The sequence below is a fragment of the Mytilus trossulus genome, chromosome 6 (assembly GCF_036588685.1).
Source record: "Mytilus trossulus isolate FHL-02 chromosome 6, PNRI_Mtr1.1.1.hap1, whole genome shotgun sequence".
Taxonomy (NCBI): Eukaryota; Metazoa; Mollusca; class Bivalvia; order Mytilida; family Mytilidae; genus Mytilus; species Mytilus trossulus.
Window position 1 is genome coordinate 78,765,230 of NC_086378.1, and position 25,161 is coordinate 78,790,390.

Here is a 25,161-nt window from a genome sequence, read left to right on the forward strand (position 1 = left end):
TTATCATATTTAATCCAATAAAGTATACGAAATATTTTGGCAGGTAAAATTTTGGCGGATTCGTAACTTTCATCAATACATTTGCATGCACACTTTTAAATTGGCAGAATTTAATTTGGAGATTGTGTTCTATGTGCGAAAATAAGCGAAAATTTACACCCTGCTAAAATAACCTGCTATATGGTAATAATTCTCTGTCAGGGCAGGAAGTAGCACCAATAGGTCTGGATTCTGCAGCTTCTGTTGCAACAACATTAAAATTGTATTTCTATTCTGCAAGATGATTATGGAGAAAATTACGTCCTAATTGAATAAGTACTTGTTATGGGAAAATATTGAAATTTTGCCTCTTAGTACAGAATTGAGATAAAGAACAATATAAGCACTGTGCATTAACTGTTTGTGTTTTTTTTGCTGAGCATGCAATGATTTGTGTCATGAATGGATACCCCAGCCTATATCCTTTCTTTTCTATTAAACAAGAAAGACAATATATTACCTTCCTCATCCTTGTATTGTTTTCTATAGTAATTCATTCCATACTCCTCATTATTATAGTCTACTAGGTGGTCCCATTCCTTTTTTACTTCTAATGACCTTTTATTCCAGGGTTCATCATCAAAGTCATCCATATCATTGTCCAATCGGATCTTATCATTCACCCATTGAGAAAGTAGTTCCTGAGCTAGAATATTCAAAATAAGTATTAAATATGTTAATTCCTTGACAATTTTTGTGTATTCTCTTAATTTATTTATTTAATCTTTCATTACCTAATCAATAGGCATAAGGTTGTTTTTTTCCAATTGTGTAACATAGATTTCCATCCACTACAGTGGCCTTAAAAGACTAAAGATTGATTTGGGTGTTGTGGAATCTGAAAGATTTGTTCTATCGAAGTTATTGTATTATTATAACACAATGTAAAGTAATTGAACCAAAGCAATTCATTTGATCCAAGTACTTTAATCTGTATTCAAATAAATTTTCAGTATAGTTCACATTAACAGTCCCTTTTTTTAGTGGCTTTGTTTCAATAGGGAATGGTTTATTTCTTCAAAACAACATCTGACACTGAAACAACATATAAAAACAAAAAACACAATGTAGTGCATAATTTTTTTTGCAGAAACTGCAATATTGTAGAAATTTATCACTACAAATTACCCTCAGAATGGGAATCATCATGTTCTCTAAGTTGACCAACATTTCTCAAAGCTGTTGCCTTTTTCTTTTTATCCCCAAAGACAGCATCTGCTGCCTGATTAGATGCATCCTCAACTTTCTACAAAAAACAATCAAATCATATGTAAATTATAAGTACAGTAACAGGTCATTTTAGTCTTTTATAACATTACAGTTTAACAAGTGTAACCTTTTAATTGGCACAGAGTGCTTTGAAATATAATAAATTATGTCAACATGGAAAACTATTATTGATCAAGTCTTCAATATTATACCAATACTGTAATTTAAAATCTTCTCCTGTCCTGGATGTGTTCCAAATAAATTTGCACTATACCAGTTCTAACCAATATAATTTTAGCTAACCAATCAAAACTGATATTTGGTAAAAAAAAAATAGTTTAGCTAACCAATCAAAACTGATATTTGGTAAGTAATTATTTTAGCTAACAAATCAAAACTGATATTTGGTAAGTAATTATTTTAGCTAACCAATCAAAACTGATATTTTGTTAGTAATTATTTCAAGATTGTGTGAAATAAAATATAACTAAAAGCTTAACACATTGATGCAAAGTCAAAAATGATTCATAAACTATTATTCCATTGGCATGAGAAATAAGTGGTTGAGCAGGATCTGATTACCACTTGAGTTTATCAAAATTTTGGGAGGGTTGTAAGTTGCTAATTCTTTAGTTTTCTGAGGAGTTTTTGCTGAATATTGTTTGGTCTTTTCATGCTTTTCAGCATTTTTTTATGGCTGTGATATTGTTTTTTTCAACTCATACTTTTTTAATGGCCCCTTGGTATGGTCTCATTACCTTGCTAAAATATATAGAGGCCAAAATATATAAAATGTGTAAGTTAAAACTCCCTTAAAGTTTGATTTGTTAAACAAGAGTTGAAGATTCTTTTTTATCATTACAAGAAATGTACAATGTATGTATGCAACTCAACATTGAGTCAATATCAAGCGGCTTAAATTCATTACAATCAAATGAAATTGAAAGAAACTTGTATAAAGCAAATGGTTGTAGTTGATTCAACTACAATTATGGACAAAGAAAGATAACTCTAATTTCAAAGTTTACTTAACTTTTGACATCATTGATATTTTTGGAACAAATATTAAGATTCCTGCACCTTGCACAAGTTGTGTTATTTTCTTGACAAGTATAATTTCATTTTGTAACTTGAAAATCTAGGCATACATGTAGGTTTCATCGGTAAATTTCTGGAAATGTTCATTGACAGTATGTATACAATGTAATGATCACTATATTTTGTGTATCTCCAAGGTACAATAAAGTGATAAATTAAGATGTCTAGTTAGTACCATAGGGTTTTGATTGCAAATCATGCAATTTTTACCAAAAAATCAAAGAAGTCTGTAAACAGGTCATCTTTGCTAGACAAGGGTTATGATCCACTTCCCTCCTCTCCACACTTGGCAGATTGAGATAGAATTTCGGAGACATAAGGTAATGATTTTTCAAAACTCACTGCATCTAATCAAAAACATCTATAACATGATCATGTGTGAATGTAGAAAGTGTATTACCACAAGCTTATTGTGCAACAAGTCTTTACATCCTTAAAAATATATACTACATTGTATATTTAGTGACAATTTGAATGTTTTTAATCGAATAATAGAAGTTCCTATGCATGTTTTTTGCACAAATGAATGCATGTCAACGTATGTTTTCGTTCCAGTCTTTAAAAAGTGTGTAGAATCGAGACGCTACCGTATTTTAACCTCCAAATTGAAGAGTTCAAGTGCTACCATTGGTTATGAATAATGTATTTGGAATGGGCATGACTGTATTTTAATCTGCCAAGGGTGTAGAGTAGGGAAGTGGATTGAAATCTTGGCTAGCAAAGATGTCAAGAGGTATGAAAACAAAACATTTCATGAAGTAGTGTTCAAAATGAAAACAGCTTACCTTAATCCAGTCCTGTATGTCATTATTCGTGGTTACTTTCTGAAAAAGAAATTAAGCAACTGAACATTTTTTAAGGTTTATGGGAGATAAATCATTCACACTAATTTATATAAATTTAAATATACTAAGGATTCTAAGTTCATTAAGTCAATATACTCATTAAAATATAGGAAATCATTTTTTTTATTACAATGTATACTATTTCTTTATCTTGAAGATTATTTTTTTCGTTGAAGTCACATTCATGACATTCACATAATGTTTTTGTCTGTATTTTGTTTTTTACATCATGTTCATGAGATGCATGTCATTTCTCTAATTACATGGATTAGGAAAACATGGAAAAGACTGCTTCTCCCCAGAATTTTCAAATAACACCAAGGCAATTAACATTTAGCCCTTGTTTTCAAAATAAAATATTTATAGCACAAAAACCCCTATTATCATGATTATATATATTTTATTTTAAAACCATCCAAGATAAGGCAAGATAACACTATGGTAGAAAATAAACCAGTGCTATATGGTCCTGGGAAGAATATCTGTGCACATAGTATACACCTTATTGCTAATCCCGGCTGACAAAGCTGCTTGAACTTTTGACGCAAAGAACAATCACTTTTCCATTGTGGAGTCCGATATATTTTTTATGACGTCAAAATTTTACAGCAACCTGTGTGATATCCAGTAATGGTGGACAAATAGCGATAAGGTGTATTAGGTGTCAATGTAAGATGAATCATTAAATGAGGGGGGATGGGAGGGGTCCTGATCCTGAAATCCCGAATTTAAACAAAGTAAAACCTGATGTCCCGAAATCCGATAAAAAGAATTCCCGGATTCCGCAAGGGTCAATCATGAAATCCCAAACACAAAATCACCTGATCCCTGAGTCCCGATAAAGGTCCTATCCTCCCTCTCAAATACCGAAATGACTTTAAATGAGAGCCGTTCAAAGATGCAGATTTGACCTTTCTTTCGGTGCTGACCTTACTTGTACCCATTAAGAACTACACAGCCAAATATGGAAAGGTTTGGCACTCATTTCCCTTGGTTTGAACTCTTTAGCAGATAAGACTACAAAAATGTTGTGTTGTGATTATAATTTGATATACAAAATATCCAAAACTGATTAGCCCCTCCTTTCATAATTAAGGTATAAACCTGAGATCTTGAGTAAACTTTTGGGTCAGTTTGTCTCTTCCATTTATACAGGCCAGGTTTATGAAGATTATCGCTCATTTTTAGATATTTCTGAGCGTTTTTATAAAAATATTTTTGTGTCAATGGGCGCCGCCATCTTTAAACAAATCGACGTTACTGTAGAAGATCACGTGATATAAATCGTGAACTTGCGATACTAAAAAGGACAAGATGAAGATATAATTTCAAGAGGAATAGTCTTCTCTTAAATTCAGGTAATAATTTAGAAAAGTTGTTCATGTTAATAGACATCATAATGTCGTGTTTATTGAGTTAAATAATAAGTTTGTTCGGTTATCAAATCCCGCGGTTGACACAATGTCCCCTGCGTTTACTGTTGTGTTGGTACATTCCAGGTCATTCCAAAATTTGAAGAAAATCCTTGATAATGGGACACTCCATACTGAGTCTACTCATTTCTGCTTATAGGGACCCAAGGACTTTACAGATTGACCTATGCAAGTGTTGAATGGGCTTAATTTTTATTAAATAAAGAGAAAAATATAGAAATTCGTGTTTTGTTAGTCATTTTCGGGCGCCATTAACATAATTTATTTTTAGATACTGTCTAGACAAGATGGTGGCTTTAAAATACATTATCTACACCCCTATAATAAAAATCATAGTACAACACCCCTACTGGACATTCACCCCTCTATCAGATAAAAAATTGACCAACCCAAATCGAAAATATTTTAAGATAGTCTAAAAGATAAATTATTTGCCAATTATTTGTGAGAAATACCTCTTTATCATGTATTTTATTTTTAACATGATTGTTTCAAACTAGTTTATAGTAAATTTTGTATTATCTTTGTCATAGTTGTCAAAATCTGAGTGTATTTTACTAAAAAAAAAAAATTTTTGTTTATATTTGCCACTGAACCTTAAGCAAGGCCAACCTAAACTCAATCAATCAAAATAAAAAGGAACTACACATATATATACAATCCTGTGGCAATAGTGTATCAGTGCATGTATATTGAATGTTGAAGACCTACACTAGATGCTTCACATTTGTTTGCCTTATATGTGTTAAAAGTTGCTGTCATGTGTCCCTGGCCTCAATTTTATAGTTCAATGACTGTTTTGTTTTCTCCTCAAGATGACAGAAATTTAAAAAAATAAAAATTGAAAGGGGGGAGGGGGGCAATTTGCAACAGTATATAAAGTATATTGCACAAAAGCAAACAATGAAATATGAATTTAAAATCATATAACCAATTCTAAATTCTTTGACTACAGTTATTCTGTGTCAGAAACCTATTGTGTCTCAGATATTTTTGATTACAATCCAAATTCTGACCTGTTATCACCTGTATCAAGTGCAAATATTGTGTCCTTATTTGCCCCAACTATTCGGGGTTGGACAGGTGCGCTTGGCAAAGCAATTATTATCATGTATTTAGTTTTTGGGATATATGGGTACATAGTAGGTAAATGTCTAATTTAAAAAAAAAAGAGTTCTTAGTCCACATTCAAATTCTATGTTCATGTATGTAAGAAACTTATAAATGTGATGTGTCAAATAATTAATAACAATTGAATCTTAAGTTCAGAGTTGTATCAAGCTTGAATGTTGTGTCCATACTTTCCCCAACTGTAGGATTCAGCCTCTATGGTTCTATAACACTGCCCTGCAGAGTATTTTATTGAACATAATGTTCCCTGTCAATGACTTTATTAGTAAATCTGTCAAGATAATTTATTTCTTTGAACATATCAAGGTAGATGATACATGTACAAGTAGACTCCTTTTTTTGTAAAAAAAAAAAATGCTAGTTGATAAAATATTCACAAAACACATTTTAGTACATATGTAAAAAAATGACAACTTCGGACAATTAAATAACAAATGGGGAATAACTCTTTGCAAAATACATGTGAATAAACATTTGTTGTTTGCATGTATGAACGTCTAATTGACATGATTGGAACAATTTACAAAAAATCTAAGCTCTGAAATAAATTTAGCAATATTTATTTTCTGATTTTCAGAATGGATGATAATAGCCAGGATGATAATGAGGTTTGGACACCCCCAGAATCTACACAAGAGCCTTATAATCCTATGTCATACGAACAGCCTCGAGCATCATCATCTTACCAGTCTAATGTGGTATACTCCACATCCACATTGACATTCCCAGCATCCTCTACACAGAATGTACAGTCGTATGGTTCACAGTTTATACCACAGGAATATCATCATCCTGACAGTGCAAGGTAAATTACTAGTACTAGAATTCCCAGATCCGGAAAGGGGTCAATCCCAAAATCCCGAGCTTAAAAACACCTGATCCTGGAATTCTGATAAAGGTCCTATCCCCCCTCAATAATATTTTATACATTTAGAAAATTCCATACAAATGATGAATATATTACAACGGCATTGAATAATAATCTTTCTTATAAAAATGTAACCTTGTTTTTTTGGTTTTTTTTCAGAGGACTACCATACACTGATGGTTCGTACCACATCTCAGCCTCCCAGTCTCAGATCTACCAAGCTGCCCAGTCCTCATTTGACCGTATGTCTCCTGTAGAGGATTACAGACCTACTGGTAGTGATAATATATCCTACTCTGGTCTAGGACCTGACAGTGGTCAGCTGATTACAGGGGTGGTTGATAGTAGCACCCTTCATCAGGTTTGTATTGTCATTGTCAGTTGACAACAAAAATTCTCATACAAAAATTTATATATTATTTGTCCTTCTGCATTGTTCTAGGCTTAATACCAAGTAAAACTCTGAGCAACTTTTACATTTATATTTACAAGTACACAAGAAAAAAAATCAGTTTGTTCAATAAAAAAATATCTTTCAGCTGCTCTTTCACTGGTATTAAAGAGATAATAGTAACTGCAATTATGATTATCCCAATATGGCGACGGCAGATATAGGTAAAATATTTAGAGTCGTTTTACTCAAATGTAGTATGTTTTTGTCACTAGTTACTCAGCTGCAAGGTTTTCCTATACCATTACATCATATTTGAATCGTAACGGTGCACTGGAATTGTCTAAGCGCTTTGAAAATTGCCGTTGAAAAATTCGGGACGATAATCGTAACTCGGAAAAAAAGATAATCGTAATTATGGTATTAAAAAATGCGAAGATAATCGTAACTGGATAGTGTTTTATTGATATTGACACTAAAAACGTATATCTGATAGCACATGATGAAATTATGGTGATGAATTAATCACGTTTCAACATCTTATGACATATCTTTTTGTGCATATATTATTAATGGTTCTAATGAAAACAGCTTCATATACTATCATAAAATTTGAAGGGTGAACAAGCTTTAAGAAATTTGGATAAAGGGAAAAACACGAACTATGTTAAAATACAGAAAACTCCCAAGAACTAGGAATGTCCCAAAAAATAGGAATGAGCGATGAGGCAATTGCGTAGAGGAAGTTATCGGATATATGGCAATACCTGTCAGGGGAAACGCATGTGTCACCCTACATCAGATTTGTGATTAATAAAATTGAGAATGGAAATGGGGAATGTATCACAGAGACAACAACCCGACTATAGAAAAAACAACAACAGAAGGTCACCAATATGTCTTCAATGTCGCGAGAAACTCCCAAACCCGGAGGCATCCTTCAGCTGGCCCTACGACAGTTAAAGAACATTGATTTATCCTGAATAAAAACATAGTAAATATAGTAATTATTGTTTTAAATCATTTAATGCAGGTGGCTATGTGTGTTATTTCTTCCCCCGGGAAGCGACTGCTGGTTCAATTCTAGTCCATACCCGTTATGCTAAATGAAGTAGGAAAGACGTTTAAGTATTCGCCAGAGACAGTTTGACGAGAAATTAAGAACAACAGTTTTGCACTTTTGGGATATGGGATATTGCTTATCTCCCTCCATTTTCTCCCAAAAAAACCCACCTTAAACGCGCACATAACATTGAAACTTTGAAAACAATTAGAATATCTACTTACCACAATACCTGACCCGACAGCTGCTTCATTGTCAATATATTGAACAGGAACATAGATATAGGAAGATGCGGTGCATGTGAGTGCTAATGAGACAACTCTCCATCCAAATAACAATTTTAAAAAAGTAAACCATTATAAGTTAATGTACGGCCTTCAACATGTATACAATAAAAGGTAATGCATATTGTTGTCTGTTATAAGGGCATTTTTCAATAAAAGTGTGAATTTCAGACCTAAAAAAATAAAAAATCAATTTGTCGAAATTTTTATTTCTAGAGTTATTTTGAATACCTCTATTGTAGACCTGTTTGTAAATAAAAAGTGCAATCTTAAATACTCTTTAAAATGATATCATTTTCATAATGGATGTACTGTTTTGCAGGGGACATTTGTCCACTACGAAACTGCTTTTAAACGCACATCTTATTGCATTTTAATGTCTCCTATAGACATTCTAATTTGTTTTACTTTATAAACTAGAAAGATCTCATTTTTTTTCTGAATGTGAGAACCGTTTTTTATCGATAAATATTAGACAGTACTTCACATATGAACGCACAACTTATGTTACGTAGTGGACATTTTCATGAGTGTCGATTGGACAAAATCGCTTGGATCGTAGTGGACAAAAAGTTTCGTAGTTGACATCAACCCTATACTATGTTGATAACATGCTGAAAGTTACAGGAAACGAACTCTTGCTATTTGTTTTGCATGAATAGAATTGAAAAAAATAAAAATCTCCAATACTTGTTTCGTAGGTGACCGTTTTGTAGTGGACATATTTACATGTTTACAATCTCCATATTGCAATAGTAACAAGAATGATTATATTCATCAAAACACGTATCAAGTTGAACACTGATTTTGTTTCATAATTTTAAAACCAGATACTGAAGGAGATTTGAACCGTTTCGAAGTGGACATTAACAAAAATACGGTATCACTCTGGTCCATTTGATGTGCTCTTTTTTGTCAACAATTTAAGTGCCGTTATTAAAACATCATTTCTTTTGTAAAACCCTTATGTTTATATCTCTTGCGTCTAGGGAAATGCCAGGAATCCATAGCTTATTAGTCCCTCTAAAAATAGTATATTTCTTTGCTTAAAAAATGTTTAATCTAATTCCATGTACTGACTGCACAAAAAAATACTTGTAAAGATCAAAAACAATTTTTGAAAGTAGCTGTGACAAGAAATCACGGTATTGTAAAAAAAAACACGAGAGATATATAAGTAAATTTGTCTTAAATATTAACCTGTTAGTTTCTTCATTTTTTTTTTTATTTCCGTTAATGTCATCAATTAACTGTGCATTTGCATTTTAATACACGCAATACCATTGAAATCTGAAAGACACATTTAATTTTCCAGTTACTATTATCCGATAAAGAAATTACGATTATCATACAAGAAAAATTTCATAGAGTTACGATAATCATCCCGAATTTTTCAACGGCAATTTTCAAATCGCTTAGACAATTCCAGTGCACCGATACGATTCAAATATGATGTAATGGTATAGAAAAACCTTGCAGCTGAGTAACTATTGACAAAAACATGCTTCATTTAAGTAAATTGACTGTAAAGATTTTACCTATATCTGCCGTTGCCATATTGGGATAATCGTAATTGCAGTTACTATTATCTCTTTAATACATGTACCAGTGTCTTTATTTATTAATAAATGTATATCAACTCATCATAGATACCGGGACTAAATTTAGTATAAACGCCAGACGCGTGTTTCATTTACAAAAGACTCATCAGTGACGCTTGAATCCAATAAAGTTAAAAAAGCTAAATAAAGTACGAAGTTGAAGAGCATTTAGAACCAAAATTTCTAAAAGTTTTGCCAAATACAGCTAAGGTAATCTATGCCTGAGGCAGAAAAGCCTTAGTATTTCAAAAAATTCAAAAATATGTTAACATAATTATGTATATGTATTCTATCAGAATTGCAGACAAGTATTTATTCATTATTTTCTTTTAGTCATTGAAGTCAGAATGAATGTAGTTAATCACATCAGTTAACAATTTTCTTCATTTAAATTCTTGGATAAGTTTCTCTTAATTAAACACATTAAAATTCCATACTACTGTAGTCTCATAATAATAAAAGGAATATTTTTTTTACCCAGAGTTATCCAGTACACCAAGTGGTATTCCAAGGTGGTGATCATCGTATTATGACTGTCCAGAGAGTGAACTCCCCTGTTGATACTACAGTCAGTCAGTCAGCTCTTGGGTTACAACATCAGGACAGTGTAGAAGATCAACAACCAACACATGCAATGCTCACTCCAGTGCCTGTAAGTATGTAGAGTTAACTCCCCTGTTAAGATACTACAGTCAGTCAGTCAGCTCTTGGGTTACAACATCAGGATAGTGTAGAAGATCAACAACCAACACATGCAATGCTCACTCCAGTGCCAGTAAGTATTAAGGGTAACTATACCAGTAGAGGAAATAACTACTGGTACAATAATCTTTAGAGTAAAGTCTAATTTACATTATTCTGAACAGGTGCACTTGACTCCAATCTTAATTGACTAAGATAGTCAGTTTTCCAATCAAAGGTCTGTGTTTTTCCCCCCGCACCCCGTCTTCTCCACCAATAAAAACTGGCTGCCACGAAATAGCCTAATTGGGTGCTTAAAAGTTGTGTTAAAACACCAAATATCAAAAAATCTAAATATTTATTCTGAACACCATTGTCATAGCTTTTGTTAATCAAGTTGGGACAGTTTAAAGGGTATAAAACTTCCCATGCCATGCATTTTTCTCCTGTCCCAACTTAGGAACCTTTAGATTTTGTTAGTCTTGCATGTTTTTTAATTTTAGTACATTTGTATGATTCAAAGTTTTGTGTGGTACCATTTCGCAGAACTAGTATGCATTATTGTTTGGGGACTGGATTTTCTCACTTTGTTGACAACCCATTGATGGAATTGGGCTTATTACTGCTCTTTAGTCATTTTTGTTGAACAAATTTACATACTAAAATTATAATAAAATTGAGAATGGAAATGGGGAATGTATCAAATATTCTTCAAACTGTTTTAGGTTTCCTGTGTCAGATCCTCCTATCCAATGTACCCATCTCATGGTGAGGTAACAACAACAGGAGGAACATCAATGATGTCACACAGACAAGAGGCAGATTCCGATCCTAGGGTTAGCTCCATCAGTGAATCATTACATAGCAGGATGATGCAGAATGTACCAAAAGTAGAGGAAACAGTTAGTGGGGAACCAGATACAACTCAAGAAGATAATGATGACTATGCTCCACATGGTGGGTACCAGTTATTGAAAGAAAACAAAAACAATAGACTGTGGTCACTGAATGATTTAGTTTGATTTCATAAATACTTTTTATTATAGATAACATAATGCCAAATGAGCCCTTAAAATACAGCAAAGATATTTTTTACTAAGATTAATGATAGAGATAACAAATTTGTATTAAAAGTGTAAGGCAGGTTTTGCTGGAAAGACTAGATACCTGAAGTTACCAAAACAGAACTTAATTACAGTCTTTACCCCAAATATGTATTTATATAATATCATTATTTCTTTCTGAAACAACATAACAAAACTATTTATAGAAAACAATGAAACATATTACAAGTACTGTGAATCCATTGGTTTTAGGATGTTTATGAATTTTTGAACGATTTTCCTAAATTCTCTAGTTGTATCAAAGTATTGCCATTAAAAAAAATTGCCCACTAACCCCTTCTTTTCTTTTCATAATTTTAATACATATAGTTTAAAAATCATATTTAAAAATCTTACAAAATCCTTGTTATATTTTGATAGATTTTGAAATAAAAAATGTGGCCAATATGAAAAGTATGAAAACAATATAAAAAAATTTCAATGGCTTATATCTAGAAAACAAGCACACTGATACTTCATTTTTCTGGGTTTTTTTTCAGTTTCTTTATTTATATACTTTTATTTTAGAGCAGTCTTTGAAAAAGCTTGTTTTTTTAAAAACAGAGTAGCAAACACCCTTAAAGTTACCGTTTAAGATATTTTGATTGGCAGAGATTAAGTTCAAAGTAAAATACTTAACTATTCACGAAATGAAATACATGAAACTGAAAATGAAAAACTTGACCTGCAGAAATGCTTCCACTATAGAAACAACTTTAGTGTGTTTTCTTCTTTTTTTTCTTCAGTTCGGAGTTACATAGTAGAGGAAAATAGTAGCATAGACACAGAACCAATCTTACATTCAACTATGATGGGTACACCCAGGGGTAGTGTAGTAATGGACTCTACCACTGGCAGTTCTCAATTGTCATCAAGTCGAATATCTCACTACAGCAGAGAAGTGGAATCTTCTGCTGACAGTTCTCTAGGGGAAATGGTATCAAATGGTATGGTATCAGCTTGTTATAGAGTTGTTTCTTAATAATATTTGTTTTGTCAAAATTTTGTGAGATTCTGTTAAAAAAATAAATCATGATTATCATTAGTATATTTTGTCGTAATGGATCTGTTGTTTCACACAAAAAATGGATTTCACAGTATTTCAATCATCTTCAATTTTTCTAGTAGAACTTTAACATAAAAAGTAATTGATCATCTTAAAGAAGTTAAGTTAATACTGTAAATTAAGAACTCGTTATGTGCTTTTATCATTGTGATTAAAAATGCTTTCAATAATATGAGTTATATTTTTGGGATACCTTTCCTGTTGCAATTAGCACAAACAAACAAAAAACATTTTTACATATTTAAAGTTTTAAAATTAACAGTACTAGTATTCATCTAAAATATATTTTATCACAAATTGATACATTTTGTTGATTAATAAACAGGTCCCTCCCAGTCATCTGTGTCAGTAAATATGAGTGGACTTGTAACAGTAGAGGGTCTCCACAGTACTCTAGATGACCAGTCTTTAGATGATAAGGATGAGTTAACATCTAACATGGGAATACCAACCATACTCAACGTCAGTGTAAGTACTAGAAAAATATAAAAGAAAATGTTGTCATTGTGATAAGGGAGATAATCCTCTTTTTTTTCTTTTTTTCATCTTCAAGAATTTTAAACTAAATGTTTCAAAATTCTTTACATTTTTACAGATGAGTTCATGTTGTTTATTGTTTCGAATTATTCAAATAACTAAATATCAGTTAATAAAAGGAAAAAAAATATTACTATTAAAAGATTATTTTAATTGAAAACATATTTTGGTGAATTAATGGGAGATAATTCTGCATTTTATCTTTCTTCCTGATAAGATAAAAGTAATATATTTTAAAGTAATTATTTCAACAGAATTTGACTGTCAAAAAGTGTTTGTCTTTCCTCTTTTTTTTTCATATACCTTCTGATCTGTTTGGTTTTAATTCAAAGATTTTATTATTTCAGGTTAGAAAATCGAACAGAATTGCTGAAATGGAAAATGATCTTCCTTCATATCAAAAGCCAAAGTATATACCCAAACAATACAATGTTAATGAAATTTGTAAGTAATCTATTTTGCTGACTATAAAGTAAGATAATATCAAGCTTTCAACCCCCATGTTAAAAATCACAGTAATGATTCTTTGTCTAAGGACTTTATAAAAGTAATTTTAGACAGAACCATTTCTAAATTGAAAAAGTCTTTTGATTGGGGAATGAATGATCAAATATGTATACATTTATGCTTTAAAAAATCCATAATGGTATTATTTGTGTAGTATTTTCTAACAAATTGGATTTTGATTTAAAAAGGCATAATCACTTACAGAAAACGACATTTGTGCTAATTGGCCTCAGTGAATATCAGTTTTAAATGCTAATATAACCACATATAAACCTCATTAAAAGACTGAAATTGTATTGTATACATGATATGTTAATATGAATAAGTAGCTTCAAAAATTTCAGATTTCTTAGCTGGAAGTAATGTGAAGCCTTTTGACTAGTTTGGTGTCCAAAAGTTAATATTTTGACTCATGACTTGTATTTTACACTAATAATTTGTACAAAACTTCATAGTCTTTACTTACATTTTAGTTTATATCTGTAATTTTCCAACTAATTCTATACAAAGGTTTGAAAACAAGCTGAGTGTCATTCTTGATAAACTATTACTCTGCATGTCTTTACATTGTCACACTTTTTTAATTGGTACATATGTAATTTTAGGGTGTGAAGAATGTATGACAAGTTATGAAATAGAGTGTCCCACCCACAGATTGACCTTGTTTCCTGACAAGGTCGTGTTATCCAGAGCTTGGGCAAGTCTACCTCAGATGTTACAGATATTTAGATTGGAAGATGCATCTTCACAGTATGGTGGGGGTAAGTGTGATTTTATATCTCAATTAGTATTAATTTTTTTATATACAGAAACTGTAATATTTACTCTGTATATTTATACATGGTTAGTAGCTCTGGCTCATTTTAAGCAAAGTAAATTAAATTTTAAGAAAGATTTTAAGAAAAAACAGGATACTGATTGATAAGTATGTCTCACAAAATTCTAGATAACCACTTGATTAAGAAGAAAGCTAAATCTGCTTAAAAAAGGAATCCTTTCAATACTGTAAATTCAGAAATTATTATGTATTTTTATTAGGTTTTTTAAATGCAAATAATATGAATGCAAGTTATTACTTTATGTATTTCAGAAGCTCATGTAGGAGTTTTTGCCAAAAGGACCATTCCACGTTGTACTCAGTTTGGACCATTTATAGGAGAACTAGTCCAATCCAAAGAAGACATACAATCCACTAAGTTTCTACTTATGGTAAGAAATAACAATGTCATTTTCAAAATACATCTTTGAAAAGAGGGCAGTATTGTTATTTTCAGGTTATTTTTAGACATTGTATTATCATAACAAATATACTGATAAAGTAATTTGTAGAAATAAGTAATATTTATGTTTTCTCTAAATTTATATATATTTCATAAGAGTTGTACATCTTATTCTTTAATTGTTAAATATACTGGAAACACATAGTAAGTTTCCGATTCATTTACCTAAATATTATTATTTGCCATGGCACTTCTTTTCCAGTAATAAAATATGTTTGTTGGACCTTTTATTTTCTGGAGTGACTTATGTTTATATAGGGGAGACATAAGTTTTAGTGCAATAATAAAGCAGTTCCACCTACTGTAGACTGTAGTTAATCTGTTATGTTGTTGTTTATCTTATAGTTGGAAAGACAGGAAGGCGATGTCCTATATTTTGACACTTCTGATGAAAACAAATGTAACTGGATGATGTTTGTCAGACCAGCAGAAAACTTTGCAGAACAGAATATGGTGGCCTACCAACATGGCTTTGATATTTACTTCTCTGTCACAAAGAACATAGAAATAAGGACTGAATTAAAGGTAAAGCACATTGTGAAAAAAATGTCTTTTGAGTTATCTCCCTGTAACTGTCATATATTTGTACAGCCTAACAGAAATTCCCGTGGACGTTTGTTATAAACAATGCCAGAATATATATGCTCCTGTAGGAACAAATATTCAACACCCTTTATTCTATAAGGAACACAGCCTATATTGTTTGTTCCAGTGGTATTTCTTTTTTTATGAAACATTCTTCTATTTGGAACTAATACTATAAAGGAACTTGTATTTCATGACAATGCATAGTAACCATGAAGAGTATAAGTGAATATTCACTAAAATTGAATTCCAATGTGATCTAAGACTCAAGCATAAAAAGGATTATATGAGACACCAAAAAAAAATGCAAATATGTACATGTAGTAGGATCTTCTGCCAAACAAATTGGCCTGATATTCTGCTGGTGGCTGTTTTGAACTTTCAGCGAGGTATAGAAGGCCTCACTGTAACTTTGTGATGAAGAACAGCTATGTTCCATTGGTTTTGGGTTTTTTCTTGTTAATGTAGTGATAAATGTCTGTCTAAATTTAAGTTCTGTTCTCCAACTTTAGTTTGCCTCAACCAAATATAATGAAACGTATTCACCATGCTTATTACCACAAAACACAGATCAAAATTGAATTTGGGAGGTGTCAATTTTATCATTATAGAGTAATGCCCCTTAAAAACATTATATGCAAGTGGGGGCATTTATTTTGTAACAAACTTATACAACTGTTACCATATTCTTCCGTTATGATGATTTAGAGATAACAAGTAACGTATTATAAATGTTATATTTTGTAGGTTTGGTACTCTACACATTATGCTAGACGACATGCACTTCACACTTTAGAAATTACACAGCAGGATATTGATGGTAATCATCTATTTATTCCACATTTATTATGCATGCAAGTTTTACATTTAGGGGGGGGGGGATGAAATATAGGATTTTCTTTTCAATACTTAATTTGCTTGATACCATTAAATCAAATAATCCTTTTTTTGCTATTCAATGACAGATAACTAGCTATCAATTTATTTTTTGCCACCATTTTATGCAGTTGGTTAGTAGATAGATATAGGAAGTTGTGGTATGAGTGCCAATGAGACAACTCTCCATCAAAATCACAATAAAAAAGTAAACCATTATTGGTCAAGCTGCTGTCTTCAATTCGGAACAATGGCTCACACCGAACAGCAAGTTATAAAGGGCCATGAAATGCTTGATTTTCAATGTCAGAAAAATGAGAGAAAATTTGGATACATATTATAAGCTTTGGATAATTTAATAGGGACAAACACATACTTAGTAGTGATGAGTAAATGATATAAATAAAGGAATGATTTAAAAAAAGAATGTTTTTTTATTTTTTTTTATGACTTACTGCATTCTACATTTTCACCAAGGTTTTAATCACGATGTTAATTTTAGCCATGTAACAGTAATAATGTTCATTTCACATTGCAGCAGAAAAGTGAAAAGTAAATTAAATCCCATTTTTTATAATTATCTAGAAATTGACTTTAATGTGGTTATCTAATGTTCAAATATTATTATTTTTTATTAAATACAGTGTTAGATGAACAAGAGTGTAAATATCAATGTTATGAATGTGCCAAGAGGTTCAAGACATCGATAGCTTTACAGAGACATCTAATAACCCATGAACCAGGGGCTCCACAACCTTCCACAAGTACTGAATCACATGCTACACCATCTACAAGTACATCGGAGGAGAATGACATGTCTTCCTATAGTGCTATCAAAAAGAAATATAAACAACCAATACCCAAGAAAGGTGCAAAGGTAATTGACATTAGTATTATATAACAGTTTTGTTGATTGTGGTCAGCTGCATGCTGCCTTAAGTGCAGAATGCCCTTTATTATTATTTGAGGTCACACCAAGAATTTTCAAAATGATGATTGCTGCTTTCAATGCCACTATTTAGTAAATAGAAGAATACATGACAGTAGCGAATGAAAATAACAAATTGGTGATTTTAAATAGTCAGATTTGATTGAATTTTAAATGTGACTTTATTATTTCAGGATTTCTCTGATACATCTGGTTATATGTGGAAGAAAAAGTCCACCAGTATTTATTTAAACAAGTAAGTAGAAGGTCCTCTAATTCATCATCATTATTTGCTTGAATTGTACCTTCTTATGTATGGTGGAAGAATTCTTCATGAAGGTCAATAAAATATATTTTCAAAAAAATACTTGCAAAATAAATGCATCTTTTCAGGTAAATTGTGCACACTTAAAAATTAATCTTCATTTATACTATCGATAATGGGGTACTTAGAACTCAAGCATATCTCCCTGGCCAGTCCCTGCAACACTTAGTCTTGGTTTGATTTTAATCAAATAAGGCATCTTTCTCAAATTTTCTTCAAGAGGATAGCAGTTGATACTTCTGACCATCAAACTTTGTCCATATAATTAACACAAGGGTTAAACTAAAACTTTAATATTTCTTTTCTTTTTTTTATATTTTAATGGTTGTGTAGGAATTTATCCTAGATACCTTGTACACAATAAAGGCTAGGAGGATGTTTAAAAGTTGTCAAAAGAATTTTGGACAATGATATTCTCCTTTTTGAAATAAACAGTTTAAAACATGAATGAAAAATAAAGAGAATTCAAGGTAATTTGCTTTTTTTTTTGTAGAACATTGAAGAAATACCAAAAGAGACATGATTCAGAGGCAATACGTAGAACTATACAGTCAATGTATAGAAGGAAAGGGAAGGAGTGTGGTGGGAATGAGTGGCTCTGTGTCCACTGTGACCTGACCTTTGATAACTCTAACTTGTTGAACCTTCATACACTGACACATGCAGCAGACGAAGTAGGATTTGATGAAGTTTATAAATTTGCTTACAAAGTCAATGAAAATGGAGAATTTCAGCAACCAGGTACAAGTACGCAAAATACAGATATGTATGCTTTGGAGCCTAGTATGCTGGCATGTCCAGTCTGCCATGCTCAATTCCAAGACCAAAGAGCATTGATTGAGCATGCTGCAGAACATGGGAAATCAAAGTCATTCCTCTCACGGAACAGGACCCATAAATGTTCCCAATGCTGGAAAGCTTTTCATTCTAGAGAAAAACTGAATCGTCACATGTTGTGTCATGGTTCAGAAGAAAATAAGCCCTTACAGTGTACTGTATGTTACAAACGATTTATGAATAATTCAGCTTTGTCTTGTCACATGAAGACACACAGTGATAAGAAATATTATGAATGTCCGATTTGTAAAGAGGGATTTAATCATTCTGCTGTGATGAGAGAACATGTTGTGATTCATGCACAAAATGGCATCTACACGTGCCCACAATGCAATAGAGAGTTCGATGACTTTTATAACTTACGAAAGCACATCAGAGGTTTCCATACCAACAAGGAATTTCCATGTCCACACTGTGATAAAGTATTTCCTCGGCCAGACAAACTCAAGCTTCATATGTTAAAACATTCTAACCATAGAGAGTTTATGTGTGAAACTTGTGGACGCCAGTTTAAACGTAAAGACAAACTGAAAGAACACATCAGAAGAATGCATTCTCTGGAAAGAGAGATTAAGAATATGGCTAAAGGAGAAAAGCCTTCACCAAAGAAGTTTATACCAAAAGTCTCTCCAACTGATTATCATAGATTTATCTACAAATGTCATACTTGTATGCTGGGATTTAAACGTCGTGGAATGCTCGTTAATCATCTTGCTAAACGTCACCCGGATGTCAAATTTGAAACTGTCCCAGAACTGAACTTACCAATTTTGAAAACACAAAAAGATTATTATTGTCAATATTGTGATAAAGTGTACAAGTCTAGTTCCAAGCGTAAAACTCACATCTTAAAGAATCATCCTGGGGCTGAACTGCCAATGAGTGCTCGTAAGAAGACTGTTCTGACAGAGTTACCTGGTATACCTAATCCTACATTTTCACAGACTGTTGGAAGTATAACAACAATGCCACACTTATGTGAATATTGTCACAAGCAGTATGCGAGCAAAGCCAAACTAACACAACATCAACGCAAGAAACATCCAGATGCAGTTCCTCCGCTACCACCAAAACCCAAACGGGAATCATTGGAAGGTCTGTCTGATGCCCAATCCAGCCAAGAAACACTTCAACAGATTGTTCGTTATGAACCTGCTGACTCTATTGTTACTGTCCAATCTGCTCCAGGAGACGGACAGCAAGCAGCTGATTTGTTAACACAAGCCATGTCAGAGTTAACTCAGTCTGTTCATACAGACTACCGTCAACAGTCTTCAGATTACCAGTCTAGATTAGCACCCACAATGCTGCAGTTAGCACATCCTGGAGGATCAACAATAGACCTTTCACACTTAAACCAGGCCCTTCAACAAGGACAACTAGGTCAAGCCCTGGCACATGCATTTGTACAGCCTTCTGGGATAGGTGGACCAATACAAATAGCTGTTTCTGGACCTCTAAGTGGACAACTAAGTGCTCTCAATCAACTTCAGCATAATGATGGAATCCACCAACAACAAAGGGATGTAAACCAGGAAGAACCTTCAACAACTAACCAACAAATTTTAAACTCACAAACTATCGTTGTCAGTGGAACTCACCACCCCCAGATTGTACCAATATCTTTAACACCCTCTGTAGCTGGGTCTAAATGGACCAGTTATAATAATTATAGATAATATTTATGGCATTAATATCAAATTATGGTATGGAAAACTGGTTTAATTTTTGCATTCATATAACTTGCATACAGTCTGATAACATATGTAAAATAGCACTCAGTCAAATTAAAAATACTAGCAATTTGCATAAAAGATGAAAAGAAAAGATTTTCATGCTAAATTTCATATAAAAAATGCAATATGTACATGTATAATCAATTCCAATAGGTCAATTATCATGATCATATTTGGTGTATGTAATGATTGTAATGTGAACATGTTTGTCTGGAAAGGTTCATTTGACCTTAACCTCATTTTCATGGTACATTATATGGAACTATAAATAGTTTCTTTTTGACAACTTTTTGTGTCAACACATGGTCAACTTCCAATTATTTTTTAACATTAAACTCCCTTAACAAACCAGAATCTTTCAAAATTTCTCTTCCATTTTCTTAATAAACCTTTGACAATAAGATAAGAGAATATATAACACACTAGAATTTCAGATAAATTTTGAAAAATATTCAGTTTTGTCTCATTGTTTCAAATTTAAAAACAGTATACATTGTGAAACTTAAAGTTATACAATTATTTCCATATTCATAGTGTTATGGTAGATAATAAGCTGTTGTTAGCTTTTTAGTGTTCATTGATACAATGTGTAATCCTATATGTTCAGTAGTTATAGGTGTGTAACTAGCTAATCTCAAAACAAAGATAAAAAAAAATACTCTCTGAAAATCATGTTTGTGTAAAGTTCTAAATAGTGCTTATTTCATATTTAAATATATTTTAGATTAGACAATACTTTATAAAGCATTTATTTATACTATATTGCTCAAGTAATTGTCATTCATTATGTCACTAGGTCATTTCTGGGTTGATTCATGTAACTCTTAGCGTGTTCAGTGCTGATGTTGTCTTAACTTGAGAGTAACAATAATGATTACAATATAATTACATTTTATGTATGTTTCATTATAATAAGTTGTTTTGATTGGCTAAGAGCAGTCTCATGTCATTCTGAAATTAACCTTCATTTCGAAATGAATGTAACATTCATGATGACATGAGCTTCCACAATAAAGTGCACAGATAAATAAATAAAAAAAGATAGAAATTGTATTTAAATGATCATAGCAAAGGAATGTAATTTAAAAAATTAATTGAATGCATCTTTTAGTGATTTTATAAGGTTGTAAAAGCATTGACAGTGCACACAAGCATTCAATTCTTAAATGAATAACCTATTTAAAAGCATTTAAGGACACTGAGTGGTATACATGTACATATATATATATATATAAACCTTTATATATTAATATGATTTTTGTATGGGAATTGAAATACCCCACTCCAAAGAGATTCAGAATGCTGATTGTTTTCAGGAATTGATCATCAGAAAATGTTGTGATAAAGTATATTGATGCTTTCTATAAGATAGCCATTGTAATTATTTAGTACTAGAGTACATATAATGGGTCAGAAATTTTTATTTTAAACTTGAATAACCTTTGGTCTGGTTTTAAATGACCCTAATTTGTAATCCTAAGTGTGTTATTTTGTATGTCATTTTGTGTCCACAATTATTAAAAAAAATATAAGTAGGTTATAAATTACGTATGAAAATTATAAAAAAAAAATCATTTGTTTTACATTTTTTGTTAATTTAAACTCTTTTGAAAATACATTTTTTTCAGTTTTAAACTTTCAAAGTAAAAATTCCAATGTTTTGAATGTAATATTACTTCCATGCTTTATTCAAAACACCAAAATTTAAATCCAATTTTCCACAATGCTTTCTGGCACCTCAATGGTTTATATCTTATGACAAACCTGTTCAAATAAGGGAAACAAAGATCACTCAATTTCCGGAAAAAACTATTTAACAGCTTTGTGATCCTGTGTGTATACCTAAATATATATTTCATAATTTGTGGGGTCAATAAGGGTTTTGCTGCATCACACATATATTATCTATCAATATTTTTTTTATCTTATTTGTTTACAAGCATGACTAGACACACCCTGTTCAATATGTATTTATCATAGAGTCACTATAACTTTGATTTAATAATTGATTTTTCTGCTTAAACAATGAACCTTTGTTTATAATTTTTCTTTTTTCATCTTTTTGTATTAGCTTATATTATATTGCAAATTAATATAACGAGGGACTGAAGATGGTGTTTAGAAGGTGATATTAAGAGAAAATGTATTATTTCATGTGTCTTTGTCTTGTTGATATAGATTTAAAAGTAGGTGTCAAGCTTTTTAGATATACTCACCAAAGATTTTTATTTACATGGTTCCATTTATTGATGGTTGATGTAGAAAAAAGTCTAAATTAGGTATGTTTCACAACAAGTGGGCATTTGTGCCTTAAATATTTAACAAACATCATAATAAAGAAAACATGAAATTTTCATTCAAGGTTGAAAACATGCATTGTAAATTCAGAAATCAATTCATGTCTTATTTTTTGTGAATCCTTGACCCCTGAATAAAAAATGTGAAATTCAATTAATGCAATTAAAAAAAATTATGAAGGAAAATACACATCTGAAATCATGAATATGAGCTTTAATTATTGCCAATTTGAGATTCTAGCAATTTTACCATTAATAAAAACACAATAATTTCTGAATTTAGAGAAATGTCAATGGGCATCATTGGCTGGGAGGTTGGGGTAGTTCTCCTTCATTGATCAACAGCCAATCAACATTAAGGTTGTGACTTGCCAAGGTGCTTTTGACTTTTTTTTTTATCAAAAATTGGGTCACTGCTGTAAGAGTGCTGAAAATTACATTAATCACCAACAATCAATCATCTAATGTTAAAGGGTTATTTTTAGATTTAATGTTAATATTTCTAATTAAGAAATAAATCCTTTGTGTCATGCTCTATGCTCATTTTAACATGGGTAGGCATTATATTTGTCGATATTTTACACTGAGCGTTAGCGAGGTGTAAAATGTGGTCAAATATAATGACTACCCATGTTAAAATGAGCATAGAGCATGACACAAAGGAATTATTTCGATTCTAATAGGACAAAAACAGTATTTTTATAGGTCGAAGCGTACGAAAAAAACGTAAAAATGTTTGGCTTTTCCCATTCCCTCCCCGATAAGTCTGTGCATTCCATTTCATATTTGACAAGTTTAAAAACTACGAGAAGAGTAAATATATGTTGTTTTACAAAATATATAATAAAAGTTTATGCTAGCTGCTTAAATGTTTACATTTTAAAAGGATAATGATGGAAATAACGTTAATATATACAGTAAGTTTGTGCGCATGTGTCAAACATATTTTTTATGCTCATTAGAACACGGCTTTACACGGCTTTGTTTACAAAGCGTAATAAGTACGTCATATTAGAATTAAGGTTTGAAAACTTGACATATATTGGGTATTTTTCATCCAGGAATGAATGTCTGTGTTATTGTATGTTATCATCTCAAATTAATTTATTTCCCATACATGTGTGTTGTAGTAGACTTTTGACTGTTGGTGTGTTGTTAATTGTTAGTTTCATTCTGTATAAATCTCCTACTCAGTAGTGAAATAAAGTCATTGAGAATATATGATTTCTTTATTGAGCCATAGTATTATGTAGTGGGGTATTAATCTTTCTGACATCCTGTTTTCACATTTCCTCATTATTTCGAAAAAAAATGGTCTTGTTCTAAGCTATAAATAAAAATGCTGTCAATTATATAAGATTATGAATGGAAATAGGGAATATGTCAAAAGAGACAACAACCTGAACATAAAGCAGACAACAGCCAAAGTCCACCAATTGGTCTCCAATGCAGCAAGAAACTCCCACACATGTCCTTTTTAACATCATTCTACTTGGTGTTAATTGTTTGGGTATCATGGAATTCATAGACCTAAATTTGATCATCTTTCCATGTTAACTTACATTTAAGAGTGGATAAAATTATTTATCCAATCAAAATTTGGTTAGTTCAGATTATATTTCAGATATTTTGTCACTGCATAAATCTTGTAATTATAATTAATAAACCAATTTTCTTGTAAAAAACAATGTCTGTATCAATTTTATAAACAGATGTTTTAAGTAGATAACCAAGGAAAAGAACATTTTTAGTTAAGTTTCTTCCATTTGAGATGAGGATTAAAACTGGATAACTATAACCTTGCTTGCTTAAGTTGGAACCATTACTTTTCCAGATTAGTACCAGACTAAGGAAAGGAATTGAGTGATGTCCTATTTGTCAATAGCACGTTCCATTTTCAGCTGCTTCTCAATCAGTCAATTAACCTCCTCTCAATTGTTCAGTACACCTTTGTAATGTGTACCTCCTATTTCATGAATTGAAAGGCTGCATTGTTGGTTGCTGTTTCTGCACCTGTTTGGCATACCTTCATTTCCAGTGGCAATCTACACCAGCCACTCATTCCAGCTTACTAGCCTTACAGAGAGGTAGTGGTTTGATTGTCAGTTTTAATTTGTTCATGTCTTGAATAAGCATGAAATATACGCCACTGGTCATTTAAGAATACAAATTTACACAACCATTCATTATCACTGAACTAGTATACATATTTGTTTAGGGGCCAGCTGAAGGACGCCTCCGGGTGCGGGAATTTCTCGCTACATTGAAGACCTGTTGATGACCTTCTGCTGTTGTATTTTCTATGGTCGGGTTGTTGTCTCTTAGACACATTCCCCATTTCCATTCACAATTTTATTTTAATCTTAACAAAAATGGTATGTTTCCATGTTAAACTCATATGTTTCATTCTTGACAGTTGTTAAATTTAGAAATAATAAAAT

General features: G+C 31.7%; 2 protein-coding genes across 3 annotated transcripts in view; one reads left to right on the forward strand and one right to left on the reverse strand.

Annotated features, from left to right (window-relative positions):
* The window catches only part of LOC134721938 (coiled-coil domain-containing protein 191-like), a 23,465-nt gene extending 18,861 nt beyond the window's left edge, over nucleotides 1-4,604 (reverse strand). Inside the window, exons 1-4 of the mRNA XM_063585257.1 lie at nucleotides 4,296-4,604; nucleotides 3,132-3,170; nucleotides 1,168-1,285; nucleotides 500-685 (exon numbers count right to left, since the gene is read on the reverse strand). Coding sequence (XP_063441327.1) covers nucleotides 500-685; nucleotides 1,168-1,285; nucleotides 3,132-3,170; nucleotides 4,296-4,373 — 421 coding nt within the window. The 5' untranslated portion in view covers nucleotides 4,374-4,604. The remainder of the gene's footprint in view (nucleotides 1-499; nucleotides 686-1,167; nucleotides 1,286-3,131; nucleotides 3,171-4,295) is intronic.
* On the forward strand, nucleotides 4,455-23,939 carry LOC134721937 (PR domain zinc finger protein 10-like). 2 transcript variants are annotated; one of them, XM_063585255.1, is made up of 15 exons: nucleotides 4,455-4,549; nucleotides 6,333-6,560; nucleotides 6,783-6,984; nucleotides 10,444-10,614; nucleotides 11,369-11,600; nucleotides 12,493-12,693; nucleotides 13,138-13,280; nucleotides 13,697-13,793; nucleotides 14,462-14,617; nucleotides 14,947-15,065; nucleotides 15,482-15,661; nucleotides 16,469-16,541; nucleotides 17,242-17,474; nucleotides 17,720-17,781; nucleotides 18,344-23,939. In XM_063585255.1, the coding sequence occupies exons 2-15, from the start codon at nucleotides 6,334-6,336 to the stop codon at nucleotides 20,364-20,366; spliced, it is 4,119 nt and encodes a 1,372-aa protein (XP_063441325.1). In that variant the 5' UTR covers nucleotides 4,455-4,549; nucleotide 6,333; the 3' UTR covers nucleotides 20,367-23,939. The 2 variants fall into 2 exon arrangements, with proteins under 2 accessions (XP_063441325.1, XP_063441326.1); XM_063585256.1 differs by lacking the exons at nucleotides 4,455-4,549; nucleotides 6,333-6,560; nucleotides 6,783-6,984; nucleotides 10,444-10,614 and adding an exon at nucleotides 10,625-10,737.
* Nucleotides 23,940-25,161: the final 1,222 nt, after the last annotated feature.